This window comes from Mesoplodon bidens (genome assembly GCF_964165515.1).
Source record: "Mesoplodon bidens genome assembly, chromosome: 3".
NCBI lineage: Eukaryota > Metazoa > Chordata > Mammalia > Artiodactyla > Ziphiidae > Mesoplodon > Mesoplodon bidens.
Window position 1 is genome coordinate 35,056,497 of NC_138178.1, and position 16,998 is coordinate 35,073,494.

Here is a 16,998-nt window from a genome sequence, read left to right on the forward strand (position 1 = left end):
ACATCAGTACCTTCCACTCAATTTTGCTCTGAACCTAAAAAGTTTTAAGTTCTTTTTTAAAAAGGTGGGGAAGGGGAGAGAAGAGTTCAGGAAGAGCCTGGAAAGGTAGGCAAGGATCCTGGATGTCATCATCAATGCAATGACAAGCCATTTAGGGATTTTGGTGGGAGGAGTTAAAAACTCTGATTTAGGCTTTAAGACAATCACTTTGGCTGCTGTGTGGAGAATGAATCAAATGGGGACAGTGTTGGAAGCTGGGAGATCAGGACAGGAGGCTATTGTAGTTTAGGTCAGAGCTAATGCGGGGCTTAGACTAGGAAGGAAATCAGTGGAGACAGAAATGGTGGATTCAAAAGAGGCTTTGGAGGTAGAACTGACAGGACTTGACAATGGATTAGATGTGTGGATTGAAAGAGAAGAATCAAGAATGACTCCAGGGTTTTGTGTTGAGCAACTGGAAGCCATTTTCTAGATGAAAAGATGTAGGAAGGAGAAACTAGTCTGAGGAACAAGACCACGGTTCATCTAAGCATATGAAGTCAGAGATGCCTGGCAGTGTCTGACACTTAGTAGATGGTTAGGTTCATTTGCTGTTGTTACTACCATTTTTGTTATGAACATAATAGGGTAGATGGAATACTAGGCATTCATTATGTTTACAATTTTTTTTCCAGTGATCAAAGGAATGGGGTGGAATCCTACCCTTTCCCTACTATCCCCATACTGTCTCAGCAACCTGTCATAGTGCCCTGAATCCTCAGACCCATTACAAGCAGTGGGGGCTTATACCTCAGACACACTCACTGCAGCTCTCCAAAGACCACTCTGAAAAGCCTGCTGGAACACATTCATGCTAATTAATTAATATATAAGTCATTGCTCCCAAAGACCCAAAACAATGAATTAGTTTTAATAAGAAAGGTCAGAGAATCTATCAATATTAGCCTTCCAAAGCAGTGATTCTCGAAGTGGGGTCCCTGGGCCAGGAACATCAGCATCTCCTGGGAATTTGTTAGAAATGCACATTTTCAGGCCCTACCCCAGACCGACTGGATCAGACATTCTGGCATTGGGGCCCAGAACACTGTGTTTTAACAAGTCCTTCATGTGATTCCGATGCACTTTCAAGTTGGAGAACCACTGATCTAGAAAAACCACAAGTCATATATTGCAATCTTTTGATTCTATAGGGGCAAAATTTACACTATTTTAAATAAGTAAAACATAAGCTACAGGTAATACTCCCTAAAAAAATTTTACATTAAAAGGATCAAAGACAATATTTCATCTGCGTGAACAAAAGTGTAGAAGAAAAATTGAGAGTGGTCGTGGCACATCCTTGAACCAGGGGTACAGGAAGTAGGTGTGGCTCACCTGACAGATGCCGCTGATACACATGTCCAAGGAGTCAGCATTGCAACGAGTTCCATCCAAGACCTTGGGTGCCAGCTCCACTACCAAGTTCTGTCCCCGTGCGTGACACTTGAGCGCGCAGGGGACAGCAGGATCATTGTACTCTGGAAGCCACTCATAATAATGCCCCTGATACTGAACATCATTGTAGGCTGAACACTGCTGGGCTCTGAAGTCCTCCGCATCTGGAGGGCAGTCCTGGGGGCAGAGAAAAAGGGCCACATGCACATCATCCAGTGAGATGGGCCAGCAGAAGGCTGAACAAGTGTACCTGGGTCCCATGAGAGCAGACCCCAATTGCTTCTCTCCCAGAAGTCACTTCATTCCTTCACTTCTTTTTTTTTTTTTCCTTCAAAACAGAATCTGTACTGTGGAATTCTACTGGTACCTCTGTGATAAAGGAGGGGATCACCTCAATTATTCTGATTATTTTTAAACCCAGGTTGTTTTCTCCAGTTAATTAAAGCTTACCATACTTAAATGCCAAATTTTGCTCTATTTTAACCACACTGAATATAAATTTTCAAATGCATTACACAACCTCCTTCTTTTTGAGACAAGGGAAAATGGAATGTTTTTGATTTTTCCAGGTGACCTAAGGTCTTCATAGGAAATATTCATTATCTTCCATGCCTTTAGGAGCCATTTCAATGTAAAGGGTTGTTATTAACTGGCCCCAAACTGCTGTGCTCTGTGGGGACTTGTGTTTGTTTCATTGCTTTTGTCATTGTTATTTAGTTCATCACCTTTCCTCTCTTGTTTTCAGACTCCCTGCCATTGCTCTTTACTGGTACCCAGTGCCTGCCTTCAACAGGCTCTAGAATGGAAAGAGATAATGCAGCTTTTTCAAATTCTGTCTACAACAAAAGCAAATAAATCCCAAGTTAATACCCCAAGGAGCTCTCATAATAATAGGACAAAGTGTTTGTACAAGTCTTGATGACTCAAGGGTCTTTTTATTAATTACTAATCAATCTCATCAGATACTTCCAAAGCAAGATGCTGGATGATAAAAATGTTACCTTACTCTTCAAAACTGAGCACACTGTGATGACCTAGAAGGGGTGGGATGGGGGGTGGGGTGGGAGGGAGGCTTAGGAGGGAAGGGATATATGTATACATATAGCTGAGTCACTTTGTCGTACAGCAGAAACTAACACAACATTTTAAAGCAAATATACTCCAATGAAAAAACAACAACAAGAGGGAGGAGTACTTGTAAGTTAGGCATAGAGAATAAAAATTGAGAAGCAACTCCAAAAAGCTGTAATGGCCATTCAACAGTACCTAATAATGACTTCAAAGCTAGTTAAATCCCGACTAGAAAGTGATGAACAATAAATAATGCCTACTCAATAAGGGGCTGCAAATAGACACAGGGGTAAAGTACTTTTGAAACTTTAGATAAGGGAGCTTATTATTTTTACAAGTTTCCCCAGAAGGACAAATGACCCCCAAAGTACACTAATGTTAGCTTAAAATTATTAGAAGACACTTGTTTTAGATTATATTATACTAATAAATGTTTTTCATTTATTTTTTCAAATAAGCCAATTAATTCTAAAAGCTCAGCAACAAACAAAGCAAAACAATAAGACAATTTAGCATAAAGTTTATTTAAAATAGTCAGGGTTTCCCTGGTGGCACAGTGGTTAAGAATTCACCTGCCATTGCAGGAGACATGGGTTCGAGTCCTGGTCCAGGAAGATCCCACATGCTGCAGAGCAACTAAGCCCGTGTGCCACAACTACTGAGCCTGTGCTCTAGAGCCTGCAAGCCACAACTACTGAAGCTCGCGAGCCTACAGCCTGTGCTCTGCAACAAGAGAAGCCACGACAATGAGAAGCCCGTGAACCACAATGAAGAGTAGCCCCCACTCGCTGCAACTAGAGAAAGCCCGCACGCAGCAATGAAGACCCAACGCAGCCCAAAATAAAAACAAATAAATAAATAAATAAATTTATTAAAAAAATAAAATATTCAGTATGCAACTCTACACACAGTTCTATTAAAATTTATAGAGCATTTTTTGCTATAAACATATCAAATACTCACATTTATAAAATACAAAGATTCACTCAATATTAAAGACATTGCTTACATTTTAGTATGCAAAAATATAGATATAAATATATATGATATCACCTGATGAATTTCCAGAGACTTAAGCTGAGTGAAAAATGCCAATCCTCCAATCTTACTCACATGATTACATTTATACAATGTTCCTGAAGTGATAAAATTATAGAAATGAAGAACAGATTAGTGGTTGCCAAGGACTAAGGATGGGATGAAGCTGGAGGAAAGTGGGTGTGGCTATAAAAGGAAATGAGAGATCCTTGTGGTGATGGAGTTATTTTTTTTATTTTTATTTTTTTTGCGATACAGGGGCCTCTCACTGTTGTGGCCCCTCCCGTTGAGGAGCACAGGCTCCAGACGCACAGGCTCCGCGGGCATGGCTCACGGGCCCAGCCGCTCCGCGGCATGTGGGATGCTCCCGGACCGGGGCACGAACTCGTGTCCCCTGCATCGGCAGGTGGACTCTCAACCACTGCGCCACCAGGGAAGCCCTGGAGTTATTCTTTATCTTGCCTATGTCAATATCAATATCCTGGTCCTGACACTGTACTATAGTTTTGCAAAATCTTACCATTGTGGGAAACTGGGTAAAGGCAACATGGGACGTCTGTGTATTATTTCTTACAACTGTATGTATATCTACAATTATCTCAAATAAAATGTTCAATTTAAAAAAAACAAAAACAAAACAAAACAAAAAATAGTTGAGCACAAACTTCCCAATTAACGGGAATGAATTCATTGTATACAAACTTCCCAATTAAAGAAAATAGATACAGAAAGGCAATATATTATTTTTTTCTTATTGCAAAATAAATAAATGTTCATTGTAAAAACTTTGGGAATAGTTTCTATTCAAAAAAAGAATAAATAACAAAGATTCTTATACATAAATCTTTGCACAACTTTTTTATTATTTCCCAAGGACATATTTCTGGAAATGAAATTTCTGAGAAGAAGAGTGTGTCTCATGAGCTTTTCAAAATATTACCACATTGCCCTCCAGGAAGGTCTTATTATTATCATCAGGCTATATAAGTTCCCTTTTCTCAGTACCTCCTCTCAGTTTGGATATTATAATTTTCTAAAATTTTTTCCAATCATAAGTGTTACATAGAATTTCAACATTTTAATTTGCATTTCCTTCTTATTATTTAGGTTTAATATCTTTTCATGTATATTTGCTTTTTGTATTAATTCTTCAAAAATTTCTTGTTTTCTGTCCTTCACTTATCTATTGGAATGTTTGTGTTTTTATTATTTTTAACAGATAAAGCTATTAAATTTCATAGTGAAGGTATCGACTCTTTGTCATTTGTATTAGAAATATTTTCCCCATTTAATCTTGTTTTTGGTGCTTTATGAAGTCAAGAAGTTTGAATTTTTATGTAGTCAGCTCTATTCATATTTCCTTTTAAGGTTTCTTTCTTTACTAATGAGATATGCTTTTTCCTCCCTGCCCTGAAAACAGATAAATACTTAAATGTATTTTTCTAGTTCCTTTATAGTTTAGCAATTATGTTTAACTCTTTATTACATTTGGAATGTATTTTGATCTATGGGGTGAGGTAGAAATCTAACTTTAGTTTTCTGAAAATAGTTATTAACAAATTATCAGCCAGAATTTTAAAATATAATTTCTTCTATTTATTCCCTTTTTACCACTTAATTTTTGTATTTTACTGTGTTTATGCTTTGGGCCTTGATAAAGTGCCTAAAATCCTTTTTGGAAGTAAGTAGGGAATAAGTAAAATATAATTAGTAGACTTTGCCCTGAAATTAGTTGTATTACTTTGCTGTGAATCATTCCAAAATCTTCTATTACATCCACATTTTTCTTTGTTTTCACAAAATTAACCCTTAAGCTAGGTCACACCTATGGAAGAAAGTATCAAACTGCAGAAGATTAAAACTGGATGTCATTTCTGTCTTGGAATGAGGACATCTTCCATCCAGCCATAGAGAAGATCATGAGTGACAAAATTATATCACCTCCTCTTTCCTCAATCAGGGTCAATTTCTTCTGTATCTGACTCTTTGAAACCCAGAGAGTATAAGAGAGCAGGGTAAAAATAACTTCCCTTGCATTAGGCTCACTTAGCATCTTAAGCACACTTGAGGAAATACAAGTGCTAGCTGTCTGACTCTTGAATGTCTTAAACTCCTCAAACCAAAGAAGTTTCACAAAATCAACTATGGTTAATTAACAGAAGCCAGCCTAAACTGAGCCCTTGCTGAAAGGGTGGCCAGGTTTGTATGTGTGACCTAGCCTCCTTGGCCACAGCTGATTATCAGAGGCAAACATCTGGTCCACGCCAGGTCAATATTTCCCAGGAATTCAGAATTGCAACAAAAGAGCTGGAGCTGAAAACTCACATCAATCTGGGCTGGGCTAGCCATTTCTTTTATGTGATGCATGTTGAAGCAAAGTGAGCCAGTTCCCACAGCAAGAGCAATGAATTAGACATGAAAGGTCAGATAATAAAACATGGGTTTCAGTTGAAGGAGTAAGTAACCTGGGCTTCACTTTCTGATTCCCGGGTCCAGGCCCTCAAGATGTACTTACTCCTAAATTCCGCTAAATATCCACTCACCCATCCAGTGAATCCCATTTTTCTTGAGTTAATTTGAGTGGGTTTCTGTTCCTTACAAATGATGATCCCTGATTAAGACCGCCGTATATCTAGCCCATGCTTTCTAGTTTACCAGGAAATATTACTGACATTCTCTCTTCACTACCACCCTTTGAGCGAGGTAGGTCAGGATTATCATTACCCTCGTTTGTGTAATGGAGAAAACTGTGATACAAAAAGTCTTTAGTCGCTAGCCCAAAGGCATACAACTAGAGTATGACAGAGCCAAGACTGATTCCCAAAGAAACAAGCATTCCATTATATGATACTGCTTTCTAGTAATCTTGGGGGACATTGACTACTTACATTAAATGCTTTCATTTACATGGCATTCTTCCACTGTCAACACTAAGTCTGTCTAGTCTGGTTCAGATGGGTTGCATGCCCTGGCTCAAGACAATCTAGGGATTCTTGTGTCTAAAGTTTAGTTGACATTTAGGAATCTTGGATGCCAAACATCCATCTGCTTTCCTTTCCCTGAGAAGCATTTCTTCATATTAGTTAAGTTCAAGACAACACTTATTTATTAAATATACTTTATGGGTTTTGCCTAGGTGACATGCTGTAAGGAACACAAAAGAAGAATATAATCCATCAATTACCTGGTGAGCTTGTTATCTTATTGGAGATGTAGCATCTATGTGCATGGAATACATTGAAACAGTGGGTTATTTATTACTGGTATTTGTAGACTTACATTAGGACTTTGCAATGAAGGAAATAAAACTGTTATCCAAGAGTTAAATTTAAAAGTGAATAAATGGAGCTAATAAGGAAAGAGTAAATCTAATAAGGAAACAATAGATCCTAGATCAGGAAGACCTGACTCAGTCAGGAGTGGGTACCCAGCCTGGGAGGCATAGAAAAGGAGAAGGAGGAGAAGGGGAAGAGATAGGGGGAGGGGAAGAAGGAGAGGGAGGGGAAAAGGGAGTAAAGCACAGCAGATAACGACCAGTGCCCATTCGAGGACCATTCTGAAGACAGGGGTCTCCTTTCCTCCCTAAAGCCATGAGAATACATAAACCTGTATGAACAACTTAGGGAGAGAAGCCAAGACAGGAGGATTACCTAGGAAACTGAGTACTTTTATGCAAGAGAGACAGACCATTACCTAAGAGATGATTTATATAATAGGAGTGGACCAAGCTTTAATTTGGGTTAGATATTTAATTTTCCTCCTAGATAAGCAGTGACTAGGGACTCAGGAGAAGCACGATTTCTGTTTAAGCAAATTTGAGCATTTTATCTTCATATCCATGTTATAGTATGAGTTAAATTTTGTGATCCTCTTATATAACAAATGCCAAATTTTCTAGCATAAAAATAAATTATTGTAGGTGGCTACTATCAGCTAGAACAAGAAAATGATGCATCATGAATAAGCAACATTTCACAAGGGATCTGAAGGATGATGTGATGTGAATAGGACAAGATATGAGAAACGATATAAGCAAAAAAGAAACAGCAAAAATAAATTCAGTATCTATGAGGCACAGCCTTGTCCAGCCAGGGTGAAACGTGTGTGTTGAATAAGATGTAAATCTTACCATCTTTTGGAGGTCCTGAAATGCAAGTAAGGGGAATTAAAAGCAATTGGAATCCACAGAGAAGAGCAACATTAAAAAGGGACAGAATAGGTAGCATTTTAGGAGGGCCAGTATGGTAGCAGGATGGACTGGAGTTCTGCACATAGATATGAGAGGAAGTGGCCCTAGACCAGAGTAGAAGAAATGGCAATGGAAAAAAAAAAAAAAAAAAAAACCTCTAAGAGAAAACTGTCAGAAATTAGCCATTCATGGGATCCAGAGTATAAAAGATCTTTCAAGGGTCATATCAAATGTCACCTCTTCTGAAAAGTTGTCAGGGAGCCCAGGGACCCCACTGTGCAGAATTAACCATGCCTCCCTCTGTGCCCATATAAAAAATGTGTTCATGCTACAAAAACACTCTTACCAAATTATGATACACTTATTTTTAAAAATATGTTCCCTTTGCTTTCTTCCAGCTTTACCTTTAATTTCATATACCCTGGTATAAAAACATACAAGTAGTGAGTGAATTCAGGCATTAGGCCTCCTTGCTGACATGCATGACTGCCCTTGGAACGTCTCCACTTGCTCTATATACACCCCTGATAAGGATAATTCTTTCCTGGGGCCTCTGGGGCCCAGCCCTGGCTGGAAGAGCCCATGCTGAGTGCTGATCGGAGGGTCATGTCTGAAGATGGCGGTTACCTGGAGCCCCAGTACTGCACATAGGCATGTTCTGTTCCCCTAATCTCCCTGGCCCTTCAGCCCAAAGCCCCATCTCCCCGGACAGAATGAATGCAGGGAGAGCCGCTGAACCGATGCCTGATTTCTCAGGGAGGGAAGTGTGGTCCTCGTTTCCTGGTCATGCCTCCCACTCTGCCACGTGAAGCATGGGCTCCTACATACCACGAGTGGAATTTCTTTGTCTGTGAGCTCTGAATGCACGTCCCTAACACATCCAGACTCCATAACAAAAGAACTTTCAATCTTTCTTGAATGCCTGGAACCTGCTTTTTTCCCAGGTTCCCTGTCTTCCGCTGACGCTGACGTGGGCAGAGGTCAGAAATGTAGCTGTCAGGGTCGTTAAGCCAGATCCTCCCCTGTGCTGGGGATCCCTCCTGGGCTGCTGGAGCGGAAGGCCCAGGGGCATGGAGGATATCATTTCAGTTGCCTCTGCCTTCAGCTCCCTCCCTGCCCTTCTCTGACCTTTGTCCCTGGCCAGCTGTGAATATTCAGAAGGCCCTTCCTACTGTTCTTGGGGTTGAAGTTTCTATAATGGTATCGGAAAGTGTAATGTTCCTCCAATTACCTCTGCAATTCATGTGCTCCTGGGCTGTTAGAAGTGACCTTGCTGCTGTCTGGGTGTCATGTCATTATCTGACAAAGCTCGAGACCTCTTCACACTTCTTTCCAAGAAGCATGATGTTGTAGCAGAGTGATCAAGAGCACACACTTCCAAGGAGCCTGGAACCTGACTGCCTGGGATTAAATTCAGCTCTGTGACCCTGTGCAGGTTACCTAAATTTCCTTCTCTGTAAAAGTGGAGATAAAAATAACACCTACTTTGTAGGGATTATGAGGATTAAATTTATTTATTCATGAAAAGGCACTCAGAACAATGCCTAGCATTTAAGAAGTCTTAATAACTCTGAGCTATTATTGTTGCTATTAATATTATTAACTGATCTTGGTTAGGGGTTAGAAAGCTGATACACATGTGGCAAACTCCATGGTCCGGAGGGAGGCTGAGAGCCTGAGCCTTCAAATAATCACGTGGAGGAACAGAAGAATTAGCAACCTCGGGAATAGGATTGAATGTCAGGTCTCTGGGGCTCACCGGCGGTGACTTCTGCTTCTCCGTAAAGCACAATTCACCTCCCTATGTGGCCATTGATGGTGACATCGCTTGGATGGGAATGGGAGATCTTGCACTCCCATCAGATGGGATGCTCAGGTCCCCAGAAGTATAGGTGTGAGCATCTTTGAATCACGAAGCAAGTTTCCCTCAAAAGAGTGCCTGACCTGGGAATCACTAAAGGCAGCTTCCTTCAAAAGAGTGGGTGATGAGCCCCATCCCCAGGGAAAGGGGAGCCACTGACTAGTGAATGAGCATGGCCCATCTTCAGTGAGGCCATTGGAAGGCAGGGAGAAGCAACAGCAGGGCTCACAACTCAGTTCTCTCTCCACTTGAGATAGACTACAGAGTAGTTCCCACTCCTGCTCTCTGGACTCCTTGGGGTGATAAGAGAGATGAAGATTTCAAGAGGGTTATTCTAAATCCCTAACTAATAAAGCAGGAAGCTTCTCCAGTAATTATATGTAAAAAAAGAAAAAACAAGATGTGACCATATTCATACACCGAGTTCACTGTGGTTACATCCACTTAACGGCACTTGACGCCCTTGAAACGTTTCTATGTTATATTCCATGGAATATACCCGTATAATCACTCCTGTAAAGGAACAGACTTCTTACAGATCATGGACACTGCAGCTGGGACTGCCTTTATCCACATCTGGTCTACAGTAGGGCTTGAGTATCACGGCTGCAGACACTTGGCACATGGAGATGGAGGGGTGTCTTGCACACTACAGATGTGAAAGACCTGCCACAGGGCTCCCTTATTTCCCTGTAAGGAATTTTGTTGGAAACTCTGCACTTGCAATGGCAAGCACAGAAATTAATGTCATTTTCTTATGAAATCTCTCTACGGACTCTCTTAGGACTCCAAGTCTGAGAAGTAGAAGAGGGTGAAATTTACACTGCTGTCCTCGCCCAGTAGCTCCCACCTCCTAAGCATCTATTTCTCACCAGCCTGGAAGTTGTAAAGGTTTCTGCAGACTCTCCCGAGGGAACATCAATTAGAGACCATGTGTACTCCCAAGACCCTTGGAGCCTCAGGGGCATCAGATCTTCACTCAAGCACACCAAAGTTCTAACCATTGCAACTAATATGCACCAATTTTAGTAGATTACATTTTATCTCTACATTGCATGGCACACTCCTAGACTCTTATAACACTTGTGTTGAAAAGAGCTGCCTTTTTGGAACTAGCTAGAGCAGAGTCTCTCTCACTCACACACACACACACACACACACACACACACACACAGAGAGAGAGAGAGAGAGAGAGAGAGAGAGAGAGAGAAACCCTAGAATGAAATCTCAGAATGGAACTAGCTAGAGCAGTCTCTCTCTCTCTCTCTCTCTCTCACACACACACAGAGACAGAGACAGAGAGAAACCCTAGAATGAAATCTCATAATGTAATATCTTGATCTGGACATTTAAAATGAATTCTCCTAGATAGCTTCACAGAGTATTCCTTGATAGCATACTGTTGTGAAATTTATTCTGGAATGACTGCAAGGAATTTGCCAGACCAATTTGTCTGAGAAGCTGAGCTGTCCCATTGTGTTCATCAGAATAATGCACCCTCTCCAAAGATGGTCACAACCTAATCCCTAGGACCTGCAAATAGGTAACCTTACATGGCAAAAGGGGCTTTGCCCAAAGCATCCTTTGACTAAGGTTAAGGACCCTGAGAGGGGGAGATTATCCTGGATTATCCAGGTGGGTGAACGGTGCTCAGCTGTGGTCACAGGCAGATGTGACTACATAAAAATGGAAAGAGAGATGCAATGTTGCTGGCTTTGAAGTTGGAAAAAGGGGCCACAAGCCAAGGAATGTGGGCAGCCTCTAGAAACTGGAAAAGACAAAGAAGTGGATTCTTCCCTGAGACTCCAGAAGGAATGTAGCCCTGCCAACACCTTAATTTTAGCCCAGTGAGACCCATATCAGAATTCTGACCTCCAAAACTGTAAGATAATAAAAGATTTGTATTGCTGTAAGCCAAGTTTGTGGTAATGTGTTGCAGCAGCAATTAAAAAATAAAATGTACCCAGGCAAAAGGTAGTAGATGGAAATGTCTTGTGTGTAAAACCCTGAGGCTGCTAATACATCCACGTGCCGCTGTAAGAATGAATGCTAGGGGACTTCCCTGGTGGTCCAGTGGTTAAGACTCCACTCTTCCAATGCTGGAGACACGGGTTCAGTTCCTGGTCAGTGAACTAAGATCCCACATGCTGTGCGGTGAGGCCAAAAATAAATAAACAAAATTAATTAATTTAATTTTAAAAAAAAAGAACGAATGCTAGACTCTGCTTGTACCTAAATGCCAGCCTGTGTCTGTGCTCGGTCGACCTCTCTCCCTCCTTCATCCCCACCTGGATTCCAGCTCATTTAATGGTGCAACCATGCACATGTGTATCTCTCGATTCCTCAAGTCCATCCTGTCACAGGACATGTGAAACCTATTTGCTTTGTCTCCCAAAATCCCTCCTAGGACACAGAGGGCACAAATCTGGCTACCTCAGGGCTGGGTGATATTGGATTTTGAGTGCCCTATAAATAAGCACGATTTTTCCCACCAAAGTTTGAGAGAGAAACATTTCTGCTTCGCCACTGATTAAAACAGACTGAAAACGTGGCTCGAGCTCCACAGACAAAAGGTCCTGCTAACACTGCCTTTCCTCCACTCCCCAGGTCTAGAGCTTGAGGCTGTCCAAAGAGGAAACGTTTGGGTCCATCGAACAGAAATGCTTACCCAGGACCGCTGTCTCACACTGGCCCAGGACAGAGAAGGAACAGAGACGGGCAGTCCCTCCAGAAGTGAAACATGTAAAATAAATGGCACAGCTAACTGAGAAAAATGGATTTTTTAATAAAACACCTAAATCTCACTTAAATCTTCAGATTTTCAGAATTTCCTTTGAATTCCTGTCATTTTGAGTCGGGCATATATCACAAAAACCCGAAATGTTGTACGTGGAGAATAGGATTGGTGCTTTCTGACATTTTATTTTGCATTGCACATTTGTATATTTGAATTTTAGTTTTTGTTTGTGTTGATCACTGTAGAATGAGAGCAAGGTTTACAAACCCTTCCTCAGGTGTGGTTTTCTTGAGTCACCTACAGTACTCCTCAACACGGTTTGCAGGGAGCGGGACAGGTGTTTTGGAGCAGGAGAAACAGCACTAGACAAGTTCAAGTTCAATGCTTCCTTTGCGGCCTTTGGAAAATACTTTCACCTCCCTCGGCCCCAGTCCCCTCATTTGAAATAAAGAAATAACCACACCTCATATGCCAACATCTCGGAGACAGTTGTGAGGGTCAGGTGAAATCCTACACACAGAGCACTTTGAACTCTGAAGGCATTTACAAGTATTATGTATTGTTTCTATGAATTCAGAAATTATTAAATGCTTACCAAATTAGATCATACGTGTGAAGTGGCCTAAAAGGGTAGTATCAATGGCAGGTATGAGATATACAAAACCTGTTGTCAATTAAATGAATATTGAAGATTTCCACAATGAGTACCAAGAGGCCATTAGCTTTACAGTACATAACTTCAAACATGAACATGTTTTATGGGATTATATGTTTTTATTACATACAGAACTTACATGATTGCTGCAGGTCTTGTATCGAATATTCTGCCCTTCACAATTCCTGAGGAAAAAAAAGAAAATAAGGATTTCATGGAAGTTGCAAGCAGGAAAAAAAAAAACAAGTGAAAACGAGGCACACGTAAAACTTTTATTAGTGCCCATTACCTCAAAGATTCAAAGTTTAAATTCTAAGAAATAACTTTCAAGGATCAGGAGGCCGGGGCTTCCCTGGTGGCGCAGTGGTTGAGAGTCCGCCTGCCAATGCAGGACACACGGGTTTGAGCCCTGGTCTGGGAGGATCCCACATGCCATGGAGCAGCTGGCCCCGTGAGCCACAATTACTGAGCCTGCGCGTCTGAAGCCTGTGCTCCGCAACAAGAGAGGCCGCGATAGTGAGAGGCCCGCGCACCGCGATGAGGAGTGGCCCCCACTTGCCGCAACTGGAAAAAGCCCTCGCACAGAAACGAAGACCCAACACAGCCATAAATAAATAAATAAAATTAAAAAAAAAAAAAAAAAAGGATCAGGAGGCCAAAAAGTCTCATGGAAGTGTCACATTAAATACAGTGAATTCTTTAGTTGAATTAATGTAATAATATTACTTAAGCACAGTTTTTACCCCAGGGTCTATATAACCACTGAAATTAATGTACACTGTGTGTGTGTGTAATGTGTGCATAGATGTTTTCTTTTTCTATGAAAAAGAAGGTAAAACTACAGGCAGAAGTATTTGTGTAGCATGTCCCTGTAAGGGAATTTCTCTTCCTCACTCTCTGAGGTCACCAAGTTAGCTGGGCCATCTATAACCTCCCTCTCTAATCAGTACGATGGTCTCTGTCAGAAATTTGCCTGAGGCAATGCTTATATTTTACTTCAGCCACCAGCCTTATTAAACAAATGCTACAAAATAGTGTTGGGGTGGATTTCTTAGGATACCGATCCTCTAGGATCTGAAGTCATATACGCATGTATGTATATGCTTCAGAATCCTCCAGGGATGACGACACACTATCCTTCCCTCCAACCACTTGATTTGGGACCCAGCCACTCATCTTCCAGGCAAGCTTGCCTTTTGGATGTTTGGAATTCCATCTGGCAGGTCCTTTCCTCAGTGCAGTGCTTGCTGCTCTGTATTTTACATTAACTCCTTAAAGATAATTCATCTGTGAATGGGATCTTTCCCAGTTTTTCCATGGAGTTATGTTTTTACCCTTTATGTGTCTCTGGCCAATTCAATGGCAAATTTGGAGCAAGAAAAGCTAAACACAGGCTTAACTCGCCATTTTGAATTAAAAGTCAAGCATTAATTTGTTTTAGAATAGTTAGTCCTGGAAGAAGAGAACTTTTTTTTTTGGCTGTGTTGGGTCTTCATTGCTGCGTGCGGGCTTTCTCTAGTTGCGGTGAGCGGGGGCTACTCTTCGTTGAGGTGCGCGGGCTTCTCACTGCATTGGCTTCTCTTGTTGCAGAGCACGGGCTCTAGGCATGAAGGCTTCAGCAGTTGTGGTGCTCGGGCTCAGTAGTTGTGGCTCGCGGGCTCTAGAGCGCAGGCTCAGTAGTTGTGGTGCACGGGCTTAGTTGCTCCGCGGCATGTGAGATCTTCCCAGACCAGGGCTCGAACCTGTGTCCCCTGCATCGGCAGGCGGATTCTTAACCACTGTGCCACCAGGGAAGTCCCTGGAAGAGGAGAACTTTTAAAAAGTGGATCCAAAGAGATCCTTTTTTGCTGGTGTGATTTAAATATGAGCCTATATGAAATGACTGAACAAGTCTATTTCAGCAGTGTATAACTCACTGCACATACTTTCTGACGATTCTATTTTTATCAATTACAAAAAGAGTAAGTGAAAACTACTAATGTGCCAAGAAGTATAAAGGAGGAAAACCAAGCATTAATCCCATCATTGGGACTTCCCTTGTGGTCCAGTGGTTAAGAATCCGTCTTGCAATGCAAAGGACACCAGTTTGATCCCTCGTCGGGGACCTGAGATCCCACATGCCTCTGGTCAACTAAGCCCAAGCGCCACAACTACTGAGCCTGCTCACTCTGGAGCCCATGTGCCCGTGGCAACTAATGAGCCTGCATGCCACAACTAGAGAGAAGGCCGTGCACCGCAACAAAGAGCCCATGCGCCACAACAAAAGATGCCCTGTGCCACAACTAAGACCCGACGCAGCCAATAAATAAATAAATATTTTTTAAATCCCATCATCAAGACCCTTACCCTTAATAATCTGGCATTTCATCTTCCAGTGTTTCTGCCCTGATTTATTTACAGTTGTGAAATCATACAGCCCATTCAACTTCGTATTCATTTTAATCTAATATTATAGCCTTTTCCCATTTTATTAATAATTCCCTGGAAAAAAAATTGTTTAATGACTACATAATAGTCCATAATACAGACATTACTTTTTTTGTAGTTTTGAATTTGAATTTTTTTAATTGTGGTAAAATACACGTAACATAAAATTTACCATCCTAACCATTTTTAAGTATACTCTTCAGGACTGTAAGTATATTCACATTGTTCTACAGACATTACCTTTTGTGGGTATTTGTGCTGCCTCTTCTTTTTCCCTACTTTTAAAATTTACATACATTAAAATTCACTTTTTGGGGGTGCACAATTTCATGTGTTTTCACAAACCCATACTGTGTAAGCACTACCACTATCAACGTGTGGAACAGCTCCATCACCCCATAAATGCCCTCAGGTTGCTCCCTTGTAGTCAACTCCTCTCCACCCTCAGCCTCTGGCAACCACTGATCTGTTTTCTGCCCCATTAGTTTTGCCTTTTCCAGAATGCCATGTAAATGGAATCATACCGTGTATAGTTTTTGAGACTGACTCCTTTCACTTAATGTAATACATAAGAAATCCACCCATGTTGTTGTGTGTATCCATAGTCTGTTCCTTTTTCATTGCTGAATAGTATTCCACTGTGTGTATGTACAACAGTTTATTTACCCATTCACCGACTGGATATATGGGTTGTTTCCAGCTTTTAGCAATTATGAACTAGAATGTTGTAAACATTCACATACAGGTTTTGTGTGAACATAACTTTTCATTTCTCTTGGACAAATACTACGAAGCAGGATTGCTGAGTCTGCTTATTTTATATAATGATGCTTTGCTAAACATCTTTATGCTTTCATTTTTGTTCACATTTAGGATACATATCTAGAAATGGATAACAAATGCCATTCCTTTTATCTTATGACTTCTTCATGTATGCGTTTTTAACTCTTGGTTGGCTAAGTATTATTTGATTCGTTGTTTTTTCAAGAAGGGTAAATGTCTCCCATATTATTATTAAACTTTGTATTTCACATAGGAAAGGCAATGCAGCAAGATATATTACTTTTTTCATGTTCCTTTTTCCTTAAAACTGTAGACACGTTTCATTGACCTTTGACATTTAGACTCACAGAAGAGAAGTCTGATTTTTATTCTCTTGTACATATGTTTTATTTTTCTGCCTGGAAGCATATAGTGTTTTGTTTTGTTACTATTTGAAGTAAAAATTAGAGTCAAGGTGTACCTAGTTGTGTGTTTATTTTCATTGATTTTGACTAAAAATCGTTGGCCTTTTTGACTAGAATACTCAAGGTCTTTACTTGCAGTGCCGCATATTATTCTCAGATTATAATTTTGATTACTGCTCTTGTTCCAAGAATATCCGTAATTCTTAAGTTAGAGTTCCCTTTCTCCACTCCTATTATTTCTTTATTGATCTATGATTTTCTCTAATATATATCTCATTTGTTTGACCTTCTCTTATACTTCCAAGAAATCTCCTACAGATATCCCTCCACATGACTGATTTTCTTTTTCCTGTAGTGATTATTTTGTATTTTATTGTCTGGTATGCTTTTTTTTTTTTT

The 16,998-nt window shown here is 40.7% G+C and overlaps 1 protein-coding gene across 1 annotated transcript in view; it reads right to left on the bottom strand.

Annotated features, from left to right (window-relative positions):
- ADAMTSL3 (ADAMTS like 3) overlaps nucleotides 1-16,998 on the bottom strand; it is a 367,745-nt gene that overhangs the window by 213,184 nt on the left and 137,563 nt on the right. Inside the window, 2 exon segments of the mRNA XM_081230123.1 lie at nucleotides 1,375-1,611; nucleotides 13,125-13,170. Of these exon segments, the coding sequence (XP_081086249.1) occupies nucleotides 1,375-1,611; nucleotides 13,125-13,170 (283 nt within the window).